Source organism: Corapipo altera, unplaced genomic scaffold (genome assembly GCF_003945725.1).
Source record: "Corapipo altera isolate COAL_440 unplaced genomic scaffold, ASM394572v1 64, whole genome shotgun sequence".
Taxonomy (NCBI): domain Eukaryota; kingdom Metazoa; phylum Chordata; class Aves; order Passeriformes; family Pipridae; genus Corapipo; species Corapipo altera.
In genome coordinates, this window is record NW_020884893.1 from 10999659 (window position 1) to 11014909 (window position 15251).

At 48.9% G+C, this 15251-nt stretch overlaps 1 protein-coding gene across 1 annotated transcript; it reads left to right on the plus strand.

Annotated features, from left to right (window-relative positions):
* Positions 1 to 6076: 6076 nt before the first annotated feature.
* OCSTAMP (osteoclast stimulatory transmembrane protein) lies at positions 6077 to 9451 on the plus strand. The gene is made up of 3 exons (XM_027646295.1): positions 6077 to 6120; positions 7006 to 8050; positions 9045 to 9451. Exons 1-3 carry the CDS (start codon positions 6077 to 6079, stop codon positions 9384 to 9386), a joined length of 1431 nt encoding a protein of 476 aa, XP_027502096.1. The 3' UTR covers positions 9387 to 9451.
* Positions 9452 to 15251: the final 5800 nt, after the last annotated feature.

The window sequence follows — 15251 nt, forward strand, 5'->3', positions numbered from 1 at the left end:
AGATCTTTCCCCACCTTCTGCAGGTACAAATCTGACTCTCCCAGAGTCCTTCTGTCAGAGGTGGTTGTTAACTGGACCACCCGTAAGCATCGAGCATCTCTGGGTAGATGCCTGTTCCCCCATGAGAGCTGGAGAGCTTTGCTGCTCTGGCTTCTGATACCCTACCTCGTTTTGGAGAGCAGCCCTGGGAACAGGGTGGAGGCAACTGGATTATTTATGCACAACCCAATGTGAGTGAGTGTATCAGAGCCTGGCCGGGGGGAAGGCGGCGTGGCCGGGCGCTTCTGGCAGGATGTGAAGGATGGGGCCTCACTGCCATCTCATGAGTGATTCTCTCATGGAGGATGAAGACTATCTCTTCAGTTTGTGTGTGAAGGGAGGATTCAGGAGATGTGCTGGTAGGACTCGGTGCATTGCTCCATGCTTTGGAAACAGGAAGGCAACAGTTTGTTTCCAAATGTGTTCAATGTTTTGAAAACCTGGGACAGCAACTGCTGCCTGGTTCTTTGCACTGAGTACACAGATGGGGGTTTGGGACCAAATTAATTTCTGACGTAACTTTGGACATTGGTGGTGTTTCACCATTGGTAAATGTGGCCAGTCTTAGGTTTGTGAGATTGACTCACTCACAAATGACCCGCTGAGTCACAGGTCAGTGGACAAGTTGCATTGGAATATTATTGACATTTCTGAAAAATAGGCTTTGATTCTTAACGTCTTTTTAAATCAGATTGCTCGGGTACTTTCAATGAAAGCATTGCAAATTGACTGTGATTTTAATCACCATTTTATCCAATTCTTTTTATTTTATTTTCTGTAAGAATCTAAAATATTACATTTAAACGATCAGTCATTGAAATAGATGATTGAATGATAAACAGTCTGGTTCTTGGTTTAGGGTAGGTGAGTGACTGGATCCCTGTGCTGGGACAGGTTTCTCTGATGATGTAAACTGGTGGAGCTGACAACATGAACTATCCTGGAGTAGGGATCCAGTGCATCCCCCCTGCTCCTGTGCTGCTGATAACCCCCAGGGAGAGCTGGCAGAGTGATGCTCACCAGCCACAGCTGCTGCTGCAGGGGGTTCCCCTATAGGGGTTACCCTATGGGGGTTCCCCTGGGGTCAAGTGGCAGGTGAGGACTTGAGGGGGTTGTAATAAAATGGCCAAAACCAATACAATATGGAATTTTGATCAATCGAGTTAAAAAAAAAAATCCTTAATGTTCAACAAAATCTTTAATGATTGTGGAAAACGTAAAATAAAGCACATTTGTTAGCACATCTCATCGTCCTGTTTGCTCTGTAGGTTGAGGGGAGAAAAGCAAAGCCCGAGTCTCCCCCTGCCTCAGCTTCACCCCTGATTTGGGCAGGAGGGAGGAGCAGGAGAGGAGTGAGGTCTCCCTCCTTGTCTGAGCAAGACAGAGCCGTGTTGAGCAGCTGAGGAATGGGAAAGCCCCTTGCCCAGCATCTCAGGGCTGCTCTGCCAAAGAGCCTTTGCTGGGCAGACCCCAGATCGCTGTCCTGCCTGGATGGGCTGGGCTGGAGCACTGTCATTCTGCAAGGATGATCCTCACCATGCCTTAGTGAAGAAGGGCTGAATGGGGAAGGGAAAATTACTCCCTGAAGTTTGCTTTCTCAGCCAGCTGCCTGTGAACAACCCAGGATTGCTGTCCTGGGCCAGGGAACAGGCTGTGCCCTGCGTGGCCGGTGCTGCAGGAAGGAGCCCCGCTGTCCTGCTGCCCTGCACCGCTGGAGCTGCTGCTGCTGCAGCAGGGGATCCACCTCATTCACTGGGACAGAGCTGCCCCTGTCCCTGCAGCCTGGGGACAGATAGCAAGGGCCTTGGGATTGTCTAATTCCGAGGCTCAAAGGGTAACATCCAGTCCAGCTCCGTGGCAGACGTTGGGGTCACAAGTTTACTTATGGTCTCAGCTCTGATTTGGTGCATCCTCATCAAATCCAGGAGGATGGTTTTTTACTTGGACTGGAAAGAAGAACTGAGACCACAGAGTTTGTGTAGAAATCTCCAAAAATCACTCCCAGTGCCCTGGCACGTCTGTGGCACTGCCTAGGCAGAGGTCAGAAGGTGTTTCACAAATGCAGCCAGGGCAGGTTTATGATCTCTGTGCCAGCATGAGAAACTGAGGCAGAGAGGGGACAGTGACTAACCCAAGGTCCACAACAGGGCCTAAACAGACCTGGGAAAGGCACAAAAAGCACCTGGATCCTAAACCTCTTTAGACAAAGACCTGTCAGCTCTGTCAGCAGCCTCTGTTTCCCAGGGCTCCCCAGAGGATCTGGTTAAAAGCGTGTGAATGACAATGTTACCTAATTCTGCTCTTTCACATCCAGGCATCTGTGAAAGCAGAACTACTCTGGTATGCCTGAGTTTGAATTTATTTTTTTTTTAAACAGAGATTTTAATATTTAGTGTTTCTGGTGTTCAAAGGTGAACAGGGCTGCATGAATAATTTCTGATTCCATTTGCTGCTGCTAGTACTAAGATTTGCCAAAAGCAGCAGTCTTGAAGGGTCTGTGATACTAGTAGAGATATGAAAATTCCCAGGAAAGGCTATTTCAAGAGCTGTACTAACCTTCTATAACTTTGACTGTGTTATTTTAAAGAAACTCTGCCTGCCTATGCACCATTTCTCTAGGAATGTAAAAATGCAACAACCATCACAAAAGCCATTCACATTAGCAGCCTCCTTGTGAATTTTAATTAACAGGAAATACCACTCACACATTGAAATTCAACATCCAGAATATCTCTGCTTCACTCCTTTGATGTTCCCCGTCCAATCCTGGACCAACATCCACATGTTCTCCTGAGACACTTGGAGGAAAATCATTTTGGTTTATTTACAGTAGGAAAGCATTTCGTAGTGTCTTTTATCCCAGAAGCATTCAAGTCACTTTACAAACCGTTCACACAGAAGAGCTGCTCTGTGGGTCCTTGGAGCAGGGAATGATTCTGGGGCTGTACTCAGATGATCTGCACCCAGCAGCGATGCTGGAAGTTCAGAAGAGAAAGGGAAAGATTCACAAAACAAACAAAAGCCCAACATGACAGGGGGAATTCAGCTGTTGCAGGTTAGACAGCCTTAGTTCCCTTATCACAGTTATGCCTCATGAGTAACTGAAGGGATATTGCTGGGATTTTTCTGTATTTCTATAGTAGAAACCTAAGAAGACATGATGTGGCTCTGTATTACCATAAGTTGTTAATTTGAATGTGATCTTAACAAGCAAAGAGCCACCACTAATTGGCTAATCTTTCCCACACTCTCAATTTCTTGAATGGGCAAAATAACATGATCAACAGGTGCTGATGATATTGCCATGGAGAAACACCTTCAGCCTTAGTGATTCTGTTTTAGCCCTCCATTCATCTTCTTTACCCCGTCATTTTCTTAAGCTGCACAGTTCCTGCACCCCACACACTACCTGGGATTCAGCTGCTCCTTTCTGACACACCCTCTCCCATCACTGTCACCACCACAGGGTTACTCTGTCACCGCAGGTTGAACTTGCAGATATCTTGGCACAAACCCACCCCGAGCACTGCAATCTGCAAAGCAGGACTGGATTCAAAACCTCTGTCCTGGGGGGTACAAGCTCAGTCCCCACACCTAGTTTGGGTAAAGCCAGGCTCTGCTTCTGGGCTACGATGCCAATGAAACCTTCTGTTGCCTCACAGTTCCAGCAAGCTGCCTGCAGGCATGTGGGGCTCTGTCTTCTCCTGTAAAAAGTCGAAATTGGTGATGTTGGAAAACTTAGAGCTTGAGCTCTACAGAGACTGGGACTTGTCAAGAAAGCAAAGTCCCTTTGTACCACCTGGGAGCCACGCAGGGCAAGAAAAGGCACCTCAGAGCATTTCTCCTAATCTTCCTCGGTTTTCCTCAAAACTCTCCCACCTACAGACAGACTTCTTTAATTTCTGAGTCGGAATGAGCCAGACCTCGAGGCCCTTGAGCAGCGTGTGACCACAAGATGTCACAGTTGCTTCGTTGCGGGGTTCTGTCCTGCCCTGCCCGTGTCCCGCTCCCAACCTTCGCCCGCCGTTTCCCGGGTATCCCTATGAACACACGAGCTACTGCAGAGGATCAGTTCTGGGTATAAAACAGACGATATCCTACCTCTAGCCTGTCCTGTAGTGCAACCTGCAGGGATCAGTTCTGAGTAGAGCCAGAGGAAAAAAAATCTGACTCTGTAAACAAACACTTGTTGATGCTGCCAGAGTTATGGCTCAGTTTCCCCACAGACTTCAGGTGCCTTTGCCAGATGATGTAGCAGAGTCAGAAAAACACTCACCACAATGTTGTGGGCTTGAGGGTTTTTTGTTCTTTATAGCCTATTGCTAATTTTTTTTTTTTTTTTTTTTTTTTTTTTTTGCTGCCCCAGAAAGCTGCCTGTGTAGCCTGGATGGGGTCCCAGGGGCTGATGTGAATATCAGTTTGCTCTGAAGTAGAGCAAGGAAGAAGTTTAGTCTTAGGAGAAGCTGATGAGCCTTGCAGGATCCAGCTATGGGCCTTTTGGGTTAGTCCCTTATAGTTGAATTCAAGACCTAATTCATGGCCTGTGCAAGCAATTGCTATGGATGCTCCAAACAAACAGCACTTTCTTTCCCGCCCGCCTGGCTGGTGCCTCTTCCCGGCTGGAGCCAGGCAGGGTTTCTCATCCGGCCCCTGTGCTCCAGGGCACCAGGAAGAAAGCTTTGCTCCACCAGCCACACGGGAAAAAACAAAACTTTTAACTACAAAGTGGAGCTGTTGAGTGGAACAGCAAGGGCAGGAGGGGCCTTGCCTGGTGCCTGCAGGAAGGGCAGAGGAGGCAGGCAGAGGTTGTGCTCGTTACTCCGTGTCCTCCAACTGCTGCTGCCGTGGGGTCTGGCCATGTCTCCTGGGGAAGGTGCTGCTCTCCCAGCTCTCTCTGGAGGGCAGAGCCCCACGTGCTTTGTCCCCAGAGGTGGCCAGGACTGGGCTGACCTCCAGCCCTTCGCCCTTTCCCGCCCAGGGGAGCATGAGAACATCCCGGGGGCCCGGTGGTTCCCAGCCGGTGGGAGGGCTCGGCTCAGCACGGGACAGCAGCTCCCTGTCAGGAATGGGCTCAGCTGGCTGAGCTCTGTCACCTCTGCCCACAAGTGGTGGCTTAGCATGAGAGTGTCTGGCAAAGGGGCAGGTTTGGTGGGAGCCAGGGAAGGTTCCTGTAAATCCACAGGCTCATAAATGAGGAGCAAACACAGTGGTTGGTTCCTGTCTCCTGGTGAGCAAGTTTGGCAGCTGGAGCTCTGTGCCCTGCACATCCTGGGGGGCCAGGAAAGTCAGTCCCGTGGGGACTGCACCTCCCGGCCTGTACATCCGAGAACTTCTCCACAGTTTGGGAATCCTGACTGTGGCTGCAGGGGATTTGCTGGCTATAGGGAATTGGGAAAGGTTCAAGTCAGAAGCTTCATTTTCCTCTGCCAGGACTGTGAGACGAGCCTTGAAGCAGACTGTGAGCCCTGCACACAGTTTCACCAGGGAGCAGCAGCCTGTCAGAACAGAGGAACAGTTACCAGCACATGGTTTGCTGGATCCTGCCATGCTCTTTGTGCCATGACTGATGTCTGGAAGGGGAAAAGCTCCCCTTCACTCTGAGACAGATTTCAACCCTGCTGGTCGCTGGTGGGCAGTGTGAGGAGTAATCATCTGATTTCCCAACAAGGGATGGTGACACCCCACGTTCCATGTGATGCTTGTTCCATCTTTGTCAGCCCATATGTTATTGACTCATTTTTTCAGCTATGTGTCATGTAAATAAGCCTTGACTGCAATAACAGTAAGACCAAAAGAGGTGTAAAGCCCAAGCAGGGCTGTGCATCCTGGCTCTGTTCCACAGTGGTGTTATTCCCTGGGCTTCACACACCAGGTTTGCCCCACTCACTTCAGGAATTGCCAGTGTTGCTGATCTGAATTGCCTTAAAACATCTTATTTTTTGAGTCCTGGCTCTCTGGTGCTGCCTTGGTTTTTTTATCCTGCCTCTCCTGACTGCCACACCCAGGATCCTCTCTGAGAGCAATAAGGCACTGGAGCATGGAGAGGTTTCGAGCAAATCTGGGGTACCTCACTGCTGCTGGGTATGTAGTGTCTTCTCTAAATCTCTCCTTCTCTCTGTCTTGATAGCTGTTGTATGGTTTTTTCCACTGAAAACCTCCTTTGCTAGTCAAAAATCTCCCTCAAAGGATAGCTGAGACTGCTGTCAAGCAGTAGGAGATGGGAATTGCCTGGCTGGGGGCAGACTCTTCTTCCCCACCAGGTTTTCTGGTCTCCAGAGAATCACTCCAGATGTAAGGCCTGAGAAATTATATTCTTTCCCAAATGTTTGTTTCCCCTAGACATTTAAATAGCTTAATGGGACCTTTCATCCTGTCTGTAGTGGCCAAATTCTTGTCCTTGGAGATTTCCTCTGGCCCTGCAGCTTCAGTGTAAAACTGTTTTCTCAGATCAGTTCTCTGTTCGTCACACTTAAACCTGTAGATTTGTGTTTGGCCTCCTCTTAAGGGACAGAGAGAGCAGAAACCCCCCTCAACTGCTTGTCATCCATGTACCACCTTGTAAATACAACTTGACTTGTAAATACAGCAGCCAGGAGCCTCCTCTTTCTCGCTCCAACATCCTCTATATAACCACTAAAGACACACTCAGCCACTGCCAATGATTTGACCCCTCTGAATGGCTCTATTACAGTTTTCATAGAATAACACAATGCTTTCCTGTGCTGGCATTAAAGGAGGAGCAGCTGCATCGTACTTGGTATTTGATCTTTCGAGAAATGCCTTGAACTTCCCTGTCCTGCTGCTTTCAGGGGAGGTCTTGGTCCCAGCTACTTACTCATCTTAGCAGGGAAGTAGAGAGGGATGAGACCAGAAGTACTCAGAGAAGGACATTATAAAGACATTTATCTTAGGAAAGCCCCCTAACCAGTGTGTTTATGTACACCCAGGTACTTGTTCTTTTTACAGGATGAGTGCCCGTGTCTACTGTGAAGACTTTCTCTTCCTGAAGGTGCACAGAACCATGGCAGACCTATGGTGGGTTTACTCCAAACCGGTCCCAGCAGATGGCAGAGAGCTGTGGACCTTGTTTCTCCAGTGTTCCTGCATTACAGCACTGATAGGAGGCCTCTTTTACAACTGGATGTTTGCTTCCCTGGAGTACTCCTGGCATCTCTCCACTGCAATGTCCATCTCCTTCAGCCTGCTCCTTCTCCTGACCCTTTTCCTGGTGCATCCTGCCCGCTGTGTCTTCAGTATGGTCATGCCAACGCTGGGCACCAAGCAAGGCCGGAAGCTTCTCCTGTCGACCTGCGTCGTGATCGCGGCGGTGAACACAACACCCAACATCGTCAGCAACATCCAAACCATCCTACAGGTCATCAAGTGCATCTGCAAGAACTCCTCTGACAGCCTTCTGAACTCCACTGCCCTGCTGCAGGCAGCCTCCCAGGAGTTTGGGGGTGCAATCCAAGAAGCCGTTTATCTGTTAACCTTTTATAAGCCCATGAACGGACATTTTAAGTTTTCATCGCTCCAGAACACCTCCTCCATATACCAAAAAATGGACCTTGCAGGTGAGAAAATCAGTAGGGACTTTTTGTCTGCTGAGATACTGGTCAAAGACTCTGTACGAGTAGGCAACAGGCTGGTTGCTGGTTTCTCCATGCTCTATCTCTGTTTTGAGTCCACCTGGTACTTGAAAAATTATCTCACCAACCTCCGCTTCGACAATTTTTACATCACCGAGAAGCTGGAGCGTTTGGCTGTGGACAGAAAAGCAGCTCACCTGCTGGTGGGCTCATCCAAAAACCTCATCCGACCGACAGGCTTGAAGCTGTCCCGGGAAGAAGGGCTGCAGTGCCTCGTGCAGGCCGTGCTGCTCACCGTGGCCCTGCTGCTGATGCTGCTGCTGGTGGCGATGGAGCACTTTGCCTTCAGCGTGGCAGACACTGCGGTGAGGAAGGCAGCTCAGTTCTCCGTGGTGCCCATCACCCTCCACATCAAATACAAGGTGGGTGCTGGGGTGCCCTGTGCTGCCCTGCATGGGGACCCCGCTGTGTGTCCCATCACAGGAGGTGGGGGGGATTACCATCTTTGAACCCTTATTTACACACTCCTGACTTTCCTGCCCAGCAGCCAGGTGGACGAGCAACAGGCCTGGGGGGAGAAGGCAGAGGCACAACCTCAGTTGCTCCTTGGAGTGCATCAAACAGCAGCAGACACCTGCTCCAAACTGCAGCCCCTCGGGAGCGAGGAGGGGAGCAAATAGTGCCTCAGGCTGCAAAGACTGCTAGCAGCAGGCAGTCAGACCTCCCTGGGTCTCCAGGTCCTTTCCCTGGGCAAGGTGGAGGAAGGGGAGTCCCTGTGGCACTGTTCCTCCACTGCAGAGCAGGTGCAAGCCCAAAAGAAGGGGGGAAGCTGATGAACACTAAGGATGTCTCTTCATCTTATTGCACTGGTTGTCTTTTAAGTAGAAAGCCCTGCTCCCTGGCTTCATTTTCCCCCTGTGCAATCCTTTTCACAAACCTCTCTAGTTCATATTTCAATAACCTTTATCTGGACTAGTTCTGGTTTGGTGTTTTAGCTTCCCTTTTCTGTCACACAGCTCTCTTCCCTCCCCAGCCTCAGGATCCTTAGTGCAGACACCTGCTTACAATGGATTTACATGAAAATAATCAGGGCTTAGGAAAAGCCTCTAATATTCAGATATGCAGGCACTAATACTGCTGTCTGGATGATGCCTTTCACCACAAATCTCACACGGTGAATACCTGTTATGATCTCTGTAGCAGCAGATAAAAATGACAGATAGGACCAGTTCTCACTGTGTCGAGTACTCAGCACCTACACTGTTACTCTCACTCAGACTGAAGTGTACAGACACTTCACTCTCCTTCTCCTAGTGCTGTAAGGTGATTCCACATCCCCAGGCCGATGTTTCTTTAGAAACCGGTTGATTTTGGTTTGTTCATACTCCATTTACCTTTTAACTCTCTTTATTTCAGGCTAAAATAGGGATCCTGCCCTCTTTTATCGAAGGTTTCGGGTTTCCTGCTGAGGAATTACCACTTCGGGATTTCGAGCAGAACTATCACCATTATCTGATCTCCAGCTCTGCCCACTGCAGGATCAGCCCCTCAGTGCCTCCCAACCCCTCTGTGCTGCTCGTTGTGGGGCTGCTCTTCTGCATCCTCTACTCCACCGTGTTCCTGGAAACCTACGCACGCCGCCTGTGCCGAAAAATCGCCGCCTCCTTCTTCCCCAGCTGGGAGGAGAAGCGAGTGCTTTACCTCTACAGGAAGCTGTCCAGAAGGCAAAACAAGGAGCAAAGCTGTGTGAAGAACTAAGGGTGCTTTGGGAAATCGAGGGGATGTCTGAGACCTGTGGCAGTGGCTTGGCACAGGCTTCTGCAAGAGCATCGCCCACTTAATTTTCCAGAGTGAGAGAAGTGTTTGAGTCTGGGGAAGAAACATTTGCCCAAAAAAAAAGAAAAAAAAAAAGTTTAAATGTCACATTTTGCATCAGTTTGAGAAAAATGGGCCTTTTTTTTTTTTTTTTTTTTTTGGTATCTAGAGGGTCTGGAGTCAGCTGTTCCAGGAGGTGGTTGGAGATGATGGCTCACATGACTTGAAGCATATCTGCAGCATTAGCCAAGGCTAACTGCTGCCTGGGAAATACATGGGAGCTGGGGTAGGGGAAGAGCTCATTCACCTCCTCCACCACATCCATGCTGGAAGAAGTACACGCTTCCTTTCTCAAGTTAGACCTTCAGGCAGCAAGAAAGGAAACTCATTTGACTCGATTAATTTAATTTTCAAGGGGGTTTTCTCTCAAGTTTCTTGCATGGAAACCTGGGTAGACTGGATAAATTTAGAAGAGAATTTACTCACCTAAGAAAGTGTCATTTCAGCCTGCTGAAGTAAATTCAAGACCAATATCACCATGAGAGGCATATCCCGGGCATGGGTGGTGGTGGAAATCAGCACATGAGGACAAAATCTCTTCAAAATGGCAGTCCAAAATAAAATATAAATAAAATAGCTGAAGGAACTCAGAAGAGGACGAGAGCAGCCAATGAAGGTCAATTTGGGTGTTGGTCTCTTTTCCCAAGTAACAAGTGATAGGATGAGAGGAAACAACCTCAAGTTGTGCCTCAAGGAGAGGTTTAGATTGGATATTAGGAAAAATTTCCTCAAGGTTTATCATGGGAACAGGCTGCCCAGGGCAGTGGTGGGGTCACCATCCCTGGAGGGATTTAAAAGACTTGTTCATGTGGCACCTGTGGACATGGTTTAGTGGTGGCCTTGGCAGTGCTGGGATAACAGTTGGACTTGATGATTTTAAATGTTGGGTTGTTTCAAACTCAGAAACTATGCCACTGTATCCAAAATGCATAAATCCATCACTAGGGCACCATCTGAAGGGTGTTATTTTTGAAAGAGAGGCAGATGGGACACCTCTGTAAGGGCAGGAGCCGGGGGGGGGGAGATCCATCTGTGCCAAGTTATAAACAAGGCAACTTCACAGCTTCATTTCTTCAAAGCATCCCTATTATTTTCCTCCCTTCTTCCATTAAAGTCTTCATTAAGGTAATTATTTGACATAATGCACCTCAACGAGATTAAATGACAGAAGTGAAGTGGCAGCTGCTGCCAGATGCACCGGATTTTCTCAGCTTCCGAGGTACTTGAAGCAAGTAGGTCTGGATTATATTTTTTTAAGCATCTATCTAAGAAAACCTTGGTGCATTCATCACCCCAGGTTTCTTAATTCCCTGCTGTTCTGATGATTAATCCAAGCACCTTTTTGCCTCTGCAGCAATAGGGGGCTTTGTCATGGGGTTTCTCTAGGAAATGCTGCTGAGTAGCCAAAATTATCTGGAGTCAGGGGTTAAAATAGAGCTGGGAGAAGAGAGGAGCACCTCCAGCCAGCTAACCATCCCAGTAGCACCTCCCCTTCCAACAAGAACATCTTTTTAAAAAGTTTTTCCTCGGGAAGACTCATCTTTTTGGCAGGAGATGAGCACTGATGATGAGCTTGTGCAGCACATCAGTCACATCATCCCTGGTGCCAACTTGGGCTGTCGTGCTGCTCCCAGGCAGGGGAGCTGGCAGGAGGTAGAGCTGCTGGAAATTGCTCTGCTCTCCTGAGAGGTGTTGTTCCTCAGATAAAGGTGTGACAAAACAGCAAACATTACCATTATAGAGCCATAGTGTGCCCTGGAGAGGTCAGCTGCCTCGTCAGGGTTTGCTTAATGGTGCGACAGAGAAATGCTGAACAGATGAACCAGCAGGCAACATTCATTTATTCACATATTTTTTTATTAAGTATGACTAATATACAAGCCTTGTTATTTGCTAAGGGATTTTCATTCCTCAGAGCCCCTCCATACTCCCACTCTCACTCCTGCTCATTGTGGCTCTCATTGCCTTTGTTTTCCCTCAGCACATCCCTCCTGTCCCACAGGCAAGAGGACACAGGGACCAAGGCTTTGCCCTGTGTCACTGTCACCCACCAGGCCCTCGTGCTGGGTCTGGAGCCCTCAAGGTGGGTCTTGAGTGTCCACCTCCTCCATGGGGAAAATCCCTGCTGGTCAGTGCTGCTCCTACTTATTTACTTATTTACTGTCCCTGACTGTGTTCTGCAGGGAAGGGTTTCACTACATCTGCCTTCCAGGCTTGGCTATTCATGGAGTTTAAAGTTCAGGGTCAGACATTCACGTGCAGTGAGGCAGAGGCAGGGCTGGGGTGCTGTGGTGGGGCTGGGGAGCTTCCTTTCACTTGTTGAGGTTTGAGGCTTCTTAATTACATAGAGAAAAGTGTTAATCACAAGAGAGAAGGGCCCCTGGGTTGCTCTCTTCTCCAGGAGTGCAATAAACCCCGGGGGCAGAAAGTCACTCGCACATGGGACGGGTTCTACCCTGAAACCCCTGATTGCCTTGGAATTCTGTGGTGTGTTTTAGTGGATTTTTCACAGGGAAAACATATGCTAAGTTCCTGCCCACAGCTGGCTGGCAGGCAAGAATGAATGGCCTTAATATACTGAGGAGCAAGTGCACATTATTTCACTCAGACAGTCTCTAGGAAAGATCTCAAAACCAGCCACAAATCTACATCTACCAGAGCAGACAGCCAAGCAGAAAAAACCTCTCTCCAGAAGTGTTTCCTGATTTTTAAGCAAACTCCATTTTTACTGCATTTATCCTATCTACAGTTTGCACTGTTATTGCTATGGAGAAGCAACACTTCCATGCACCAGACTTTAGAGAAGGAAGTATTAATGACCACAAATAAAAGCAAATAAAAGCTATTTCATAGCATTGTGCCTGCAATTCATAGCAAGGGTTTCCCTGGTCCTGGCTCTTTCTAATGCAGATTGTGTCAGGGTTTCATTCTGAACTCAATGCCTCACATTAGAAAATTTCCAAATTAGTTGTAACTAATTTCCAAATTAGTTGTAACAGTCCTTCATCCTGCGACAAAAAAAGTTGAAATGGGGTAGAAGCAACATTGGTTTTCCCAGAAGGCTGCTGAAAGCTGGGATGTGGATATAGAAGCCAGTCCTCCAGGCACCTTTCTCAGTCCCCTGATTTCCAGGTTTCACTCTGAAATCACTGATTTCTCACTCTCCAGGCACTCAGAGAAGCCCCTCCTCATCTGCAATATCCGTTTTCATCCCTTTACTAATTTCTGTGAAGTGAGAGGCTTTTCCCTTGAGGTCTCAGGCTGTGAACGCAGCAGGGAAGCAAGGGAGAGGAGAAGGGGTCATTTTCCTCTAATGTGTGAAAGTGGCCTCATTTTAATGTCTTTAAAATTTTAATTTCTTCAAAATATAGGGATTAGCTGCAGAAAGATCACCAGTTCCTCTGTGTCCTCAAGGCGTTTTCAAGACATGGTGCATCATAGATTTAATAACAATGTATCTTTAAAAGAGAGATTATACAAACCAGAGAGAAATGTAACCAAAAGCCAGGAGGGAACTGTGCTGGCCAGATGGGGAAGAGAGGAGCCTGAGATGACCTGCAGAACTGCCTGTGCTCCCTGAACCTGGAAGTAACTAACCATCCCTGTCCTTACTTGGGGCTGGGAAAGCATCATTTCCCTGTGACAGCACTGCCCTGGGCTCGATGCTACAATCAGTGACTGGAGCTCCTTAAGCCTGGCACAGGCAGGTCCATCAGGCACCCGCTGCCCGGTGGGAAATGCTGCCTGCCCCATTCCCCAGGCAAAGAGCCTGAAGATACTCTTATCTTCAAGCCTGAATTGGTTTTTACCCATAGAAATCTTTATCCTCTTCGTTGTTTTGCATTCCCTTGTCCTTCTCTTCATCCCCAAAGTTTTCCACATGCTGTTCCCTCCCTCCCACATCGTTGGCACAGATGTGATGCAGCCCAGGTCCATGAACTGGTCCCTCTGGGGCTGCTCACAGGAATCAGTAGAAAACCACCAGGTGGTTCAGTTCTGTGTGCATGTGGCACTGCCCAGTCGCTTTTGCATCTGTTTAATTCCTTCACAACTGCCTTTTTTGCTTGAGTTCAATCTCTGAGAGCATTAATCCATAAAGCCCCAAAGTGATTTGCTTCTTGGCTGTGACTCTGGAACCCTGAAGGTGATTTTGCCAGAACTTTTCTCTCCTTTGTCTTTCTGATTGAGCAATAACTGCTGCTTCTGTGAGGTTGACTCACAGCCCATCTCTAATAGCACTTGTCAGCCCTCAGGCTGCTTTGCAGAGCCATGAGCACCTTCTTTCCTGGTCCCTGTTGAGCTGCAGGGTGCAAAAGTGGGAATTACTTCCCCACCATCACTTGCAATTCAAAATTTGGCCATTGCCTAGGGGGTTAAAACCAGTAAAAAGTCCCTGAAAACCACTTGTGGTTTCTGTCATTCCATTTCTCCACTGGCACTGTGTGGATGCAGCCTCTCTGTCCCAGCTCTAACAGCAGAAGTTTTATGGGTTTAATATTTGTAGGTTATGAAGCCCTAGGGAATGGAGAGGTGTTTTATCACAGATTTGGGTAAGAGGATCACTTTCTTCCAGCTTTGTTTACTAAATATATGAAGCCACAGAGGTCTTTTCAGTCTTTCCACCCAGGTTTGTACAGACCAGGCTTAGAAATTTGCATGTGAAACGCTAGACTTGAGTCACCTATCATCAGGATGATCCTTCATATTTTGAATATGCATCTCAGTGTCTGGGATTAACAGGACACTTCTGACTGTAACTGAAATCTAATCTAACAAAAAAGCAAGCTCTTCCCTTGTCCTTTCCTCCATCCACAGGTTAGGGGACCTTTAGCGTTTAGCCCTGCAAACACAATTGCTCTTTAAATATGAAAATGCATTTTCTGAGTGCAGAGACATCAGGAGCAAGCACGGAGCTGGCAGCAAATTCTGGCTCCTACTGTCCATCAGGGAGACTCTGGATCTCCCAGCCTGACCATCAGGGAGATACCAGACACCCCAGCCTCATCGTTGGAAAAATACAGGATCTGCTAGTCCAGAACTGGGTAAGCCTTTTCCCAAAGAAGTAACAGCGATGTGCTTGTTTGGGACAGGGATGGCTACGGGAAAGACAGCACAAGGAGGTCACTACCTCATGTCCAGGGAAGGCATCCCTCTGCCCCAGCCCAAGGGATACAGGAAAGGCCATGGATCTCAGTGGCATCGCTCGGGTCCCATCCTCCTGAGGAGAAGGAAGGAAGGAAGGACTCCTCATCCTCAGCTCTCTTTGCCCGGGTGGGGGAAACAGTGGAGCCCGAGGCTCGACCGGGGACACAAGGCACCCACAGCCCGGAGCCCTGGAGTGGACACACTGCTGGGGGACTCTCAGCCCCTCTGTCTCTGCACCCTGGCTTCTCTAAGCTGCAACCCCATCCCCTGCCTGGGCTCCTTCCTCCTCCTCCTCCTCCTCTTCGGCTCAGCGGTGCTCTAGGACCCGGCGGGAGAAGGCGGGGGATGCCGGAGGGAGGCGATGGGGGGTCCCGGGGGTGGAGGTATCCCGGGGGGGGGGCTGCAGGCGGTCCTGAGGGAGTCCTGGTGATTCCTGCGGGTCCCGGCGGCTGAGGGAGGTCCTGGAAGCTCCCGGGAACTGGGGGTCTTGGGCAGTCCCGAGTGGTTCCCAGGGCTGGGGACTCCTGGAGGGTCTCGGGGACTGGGGGGATCCTGACCGCTCCCCGCCCCTCTCCATGAGGAGTTTGCAGGGGAGGGGGGTGC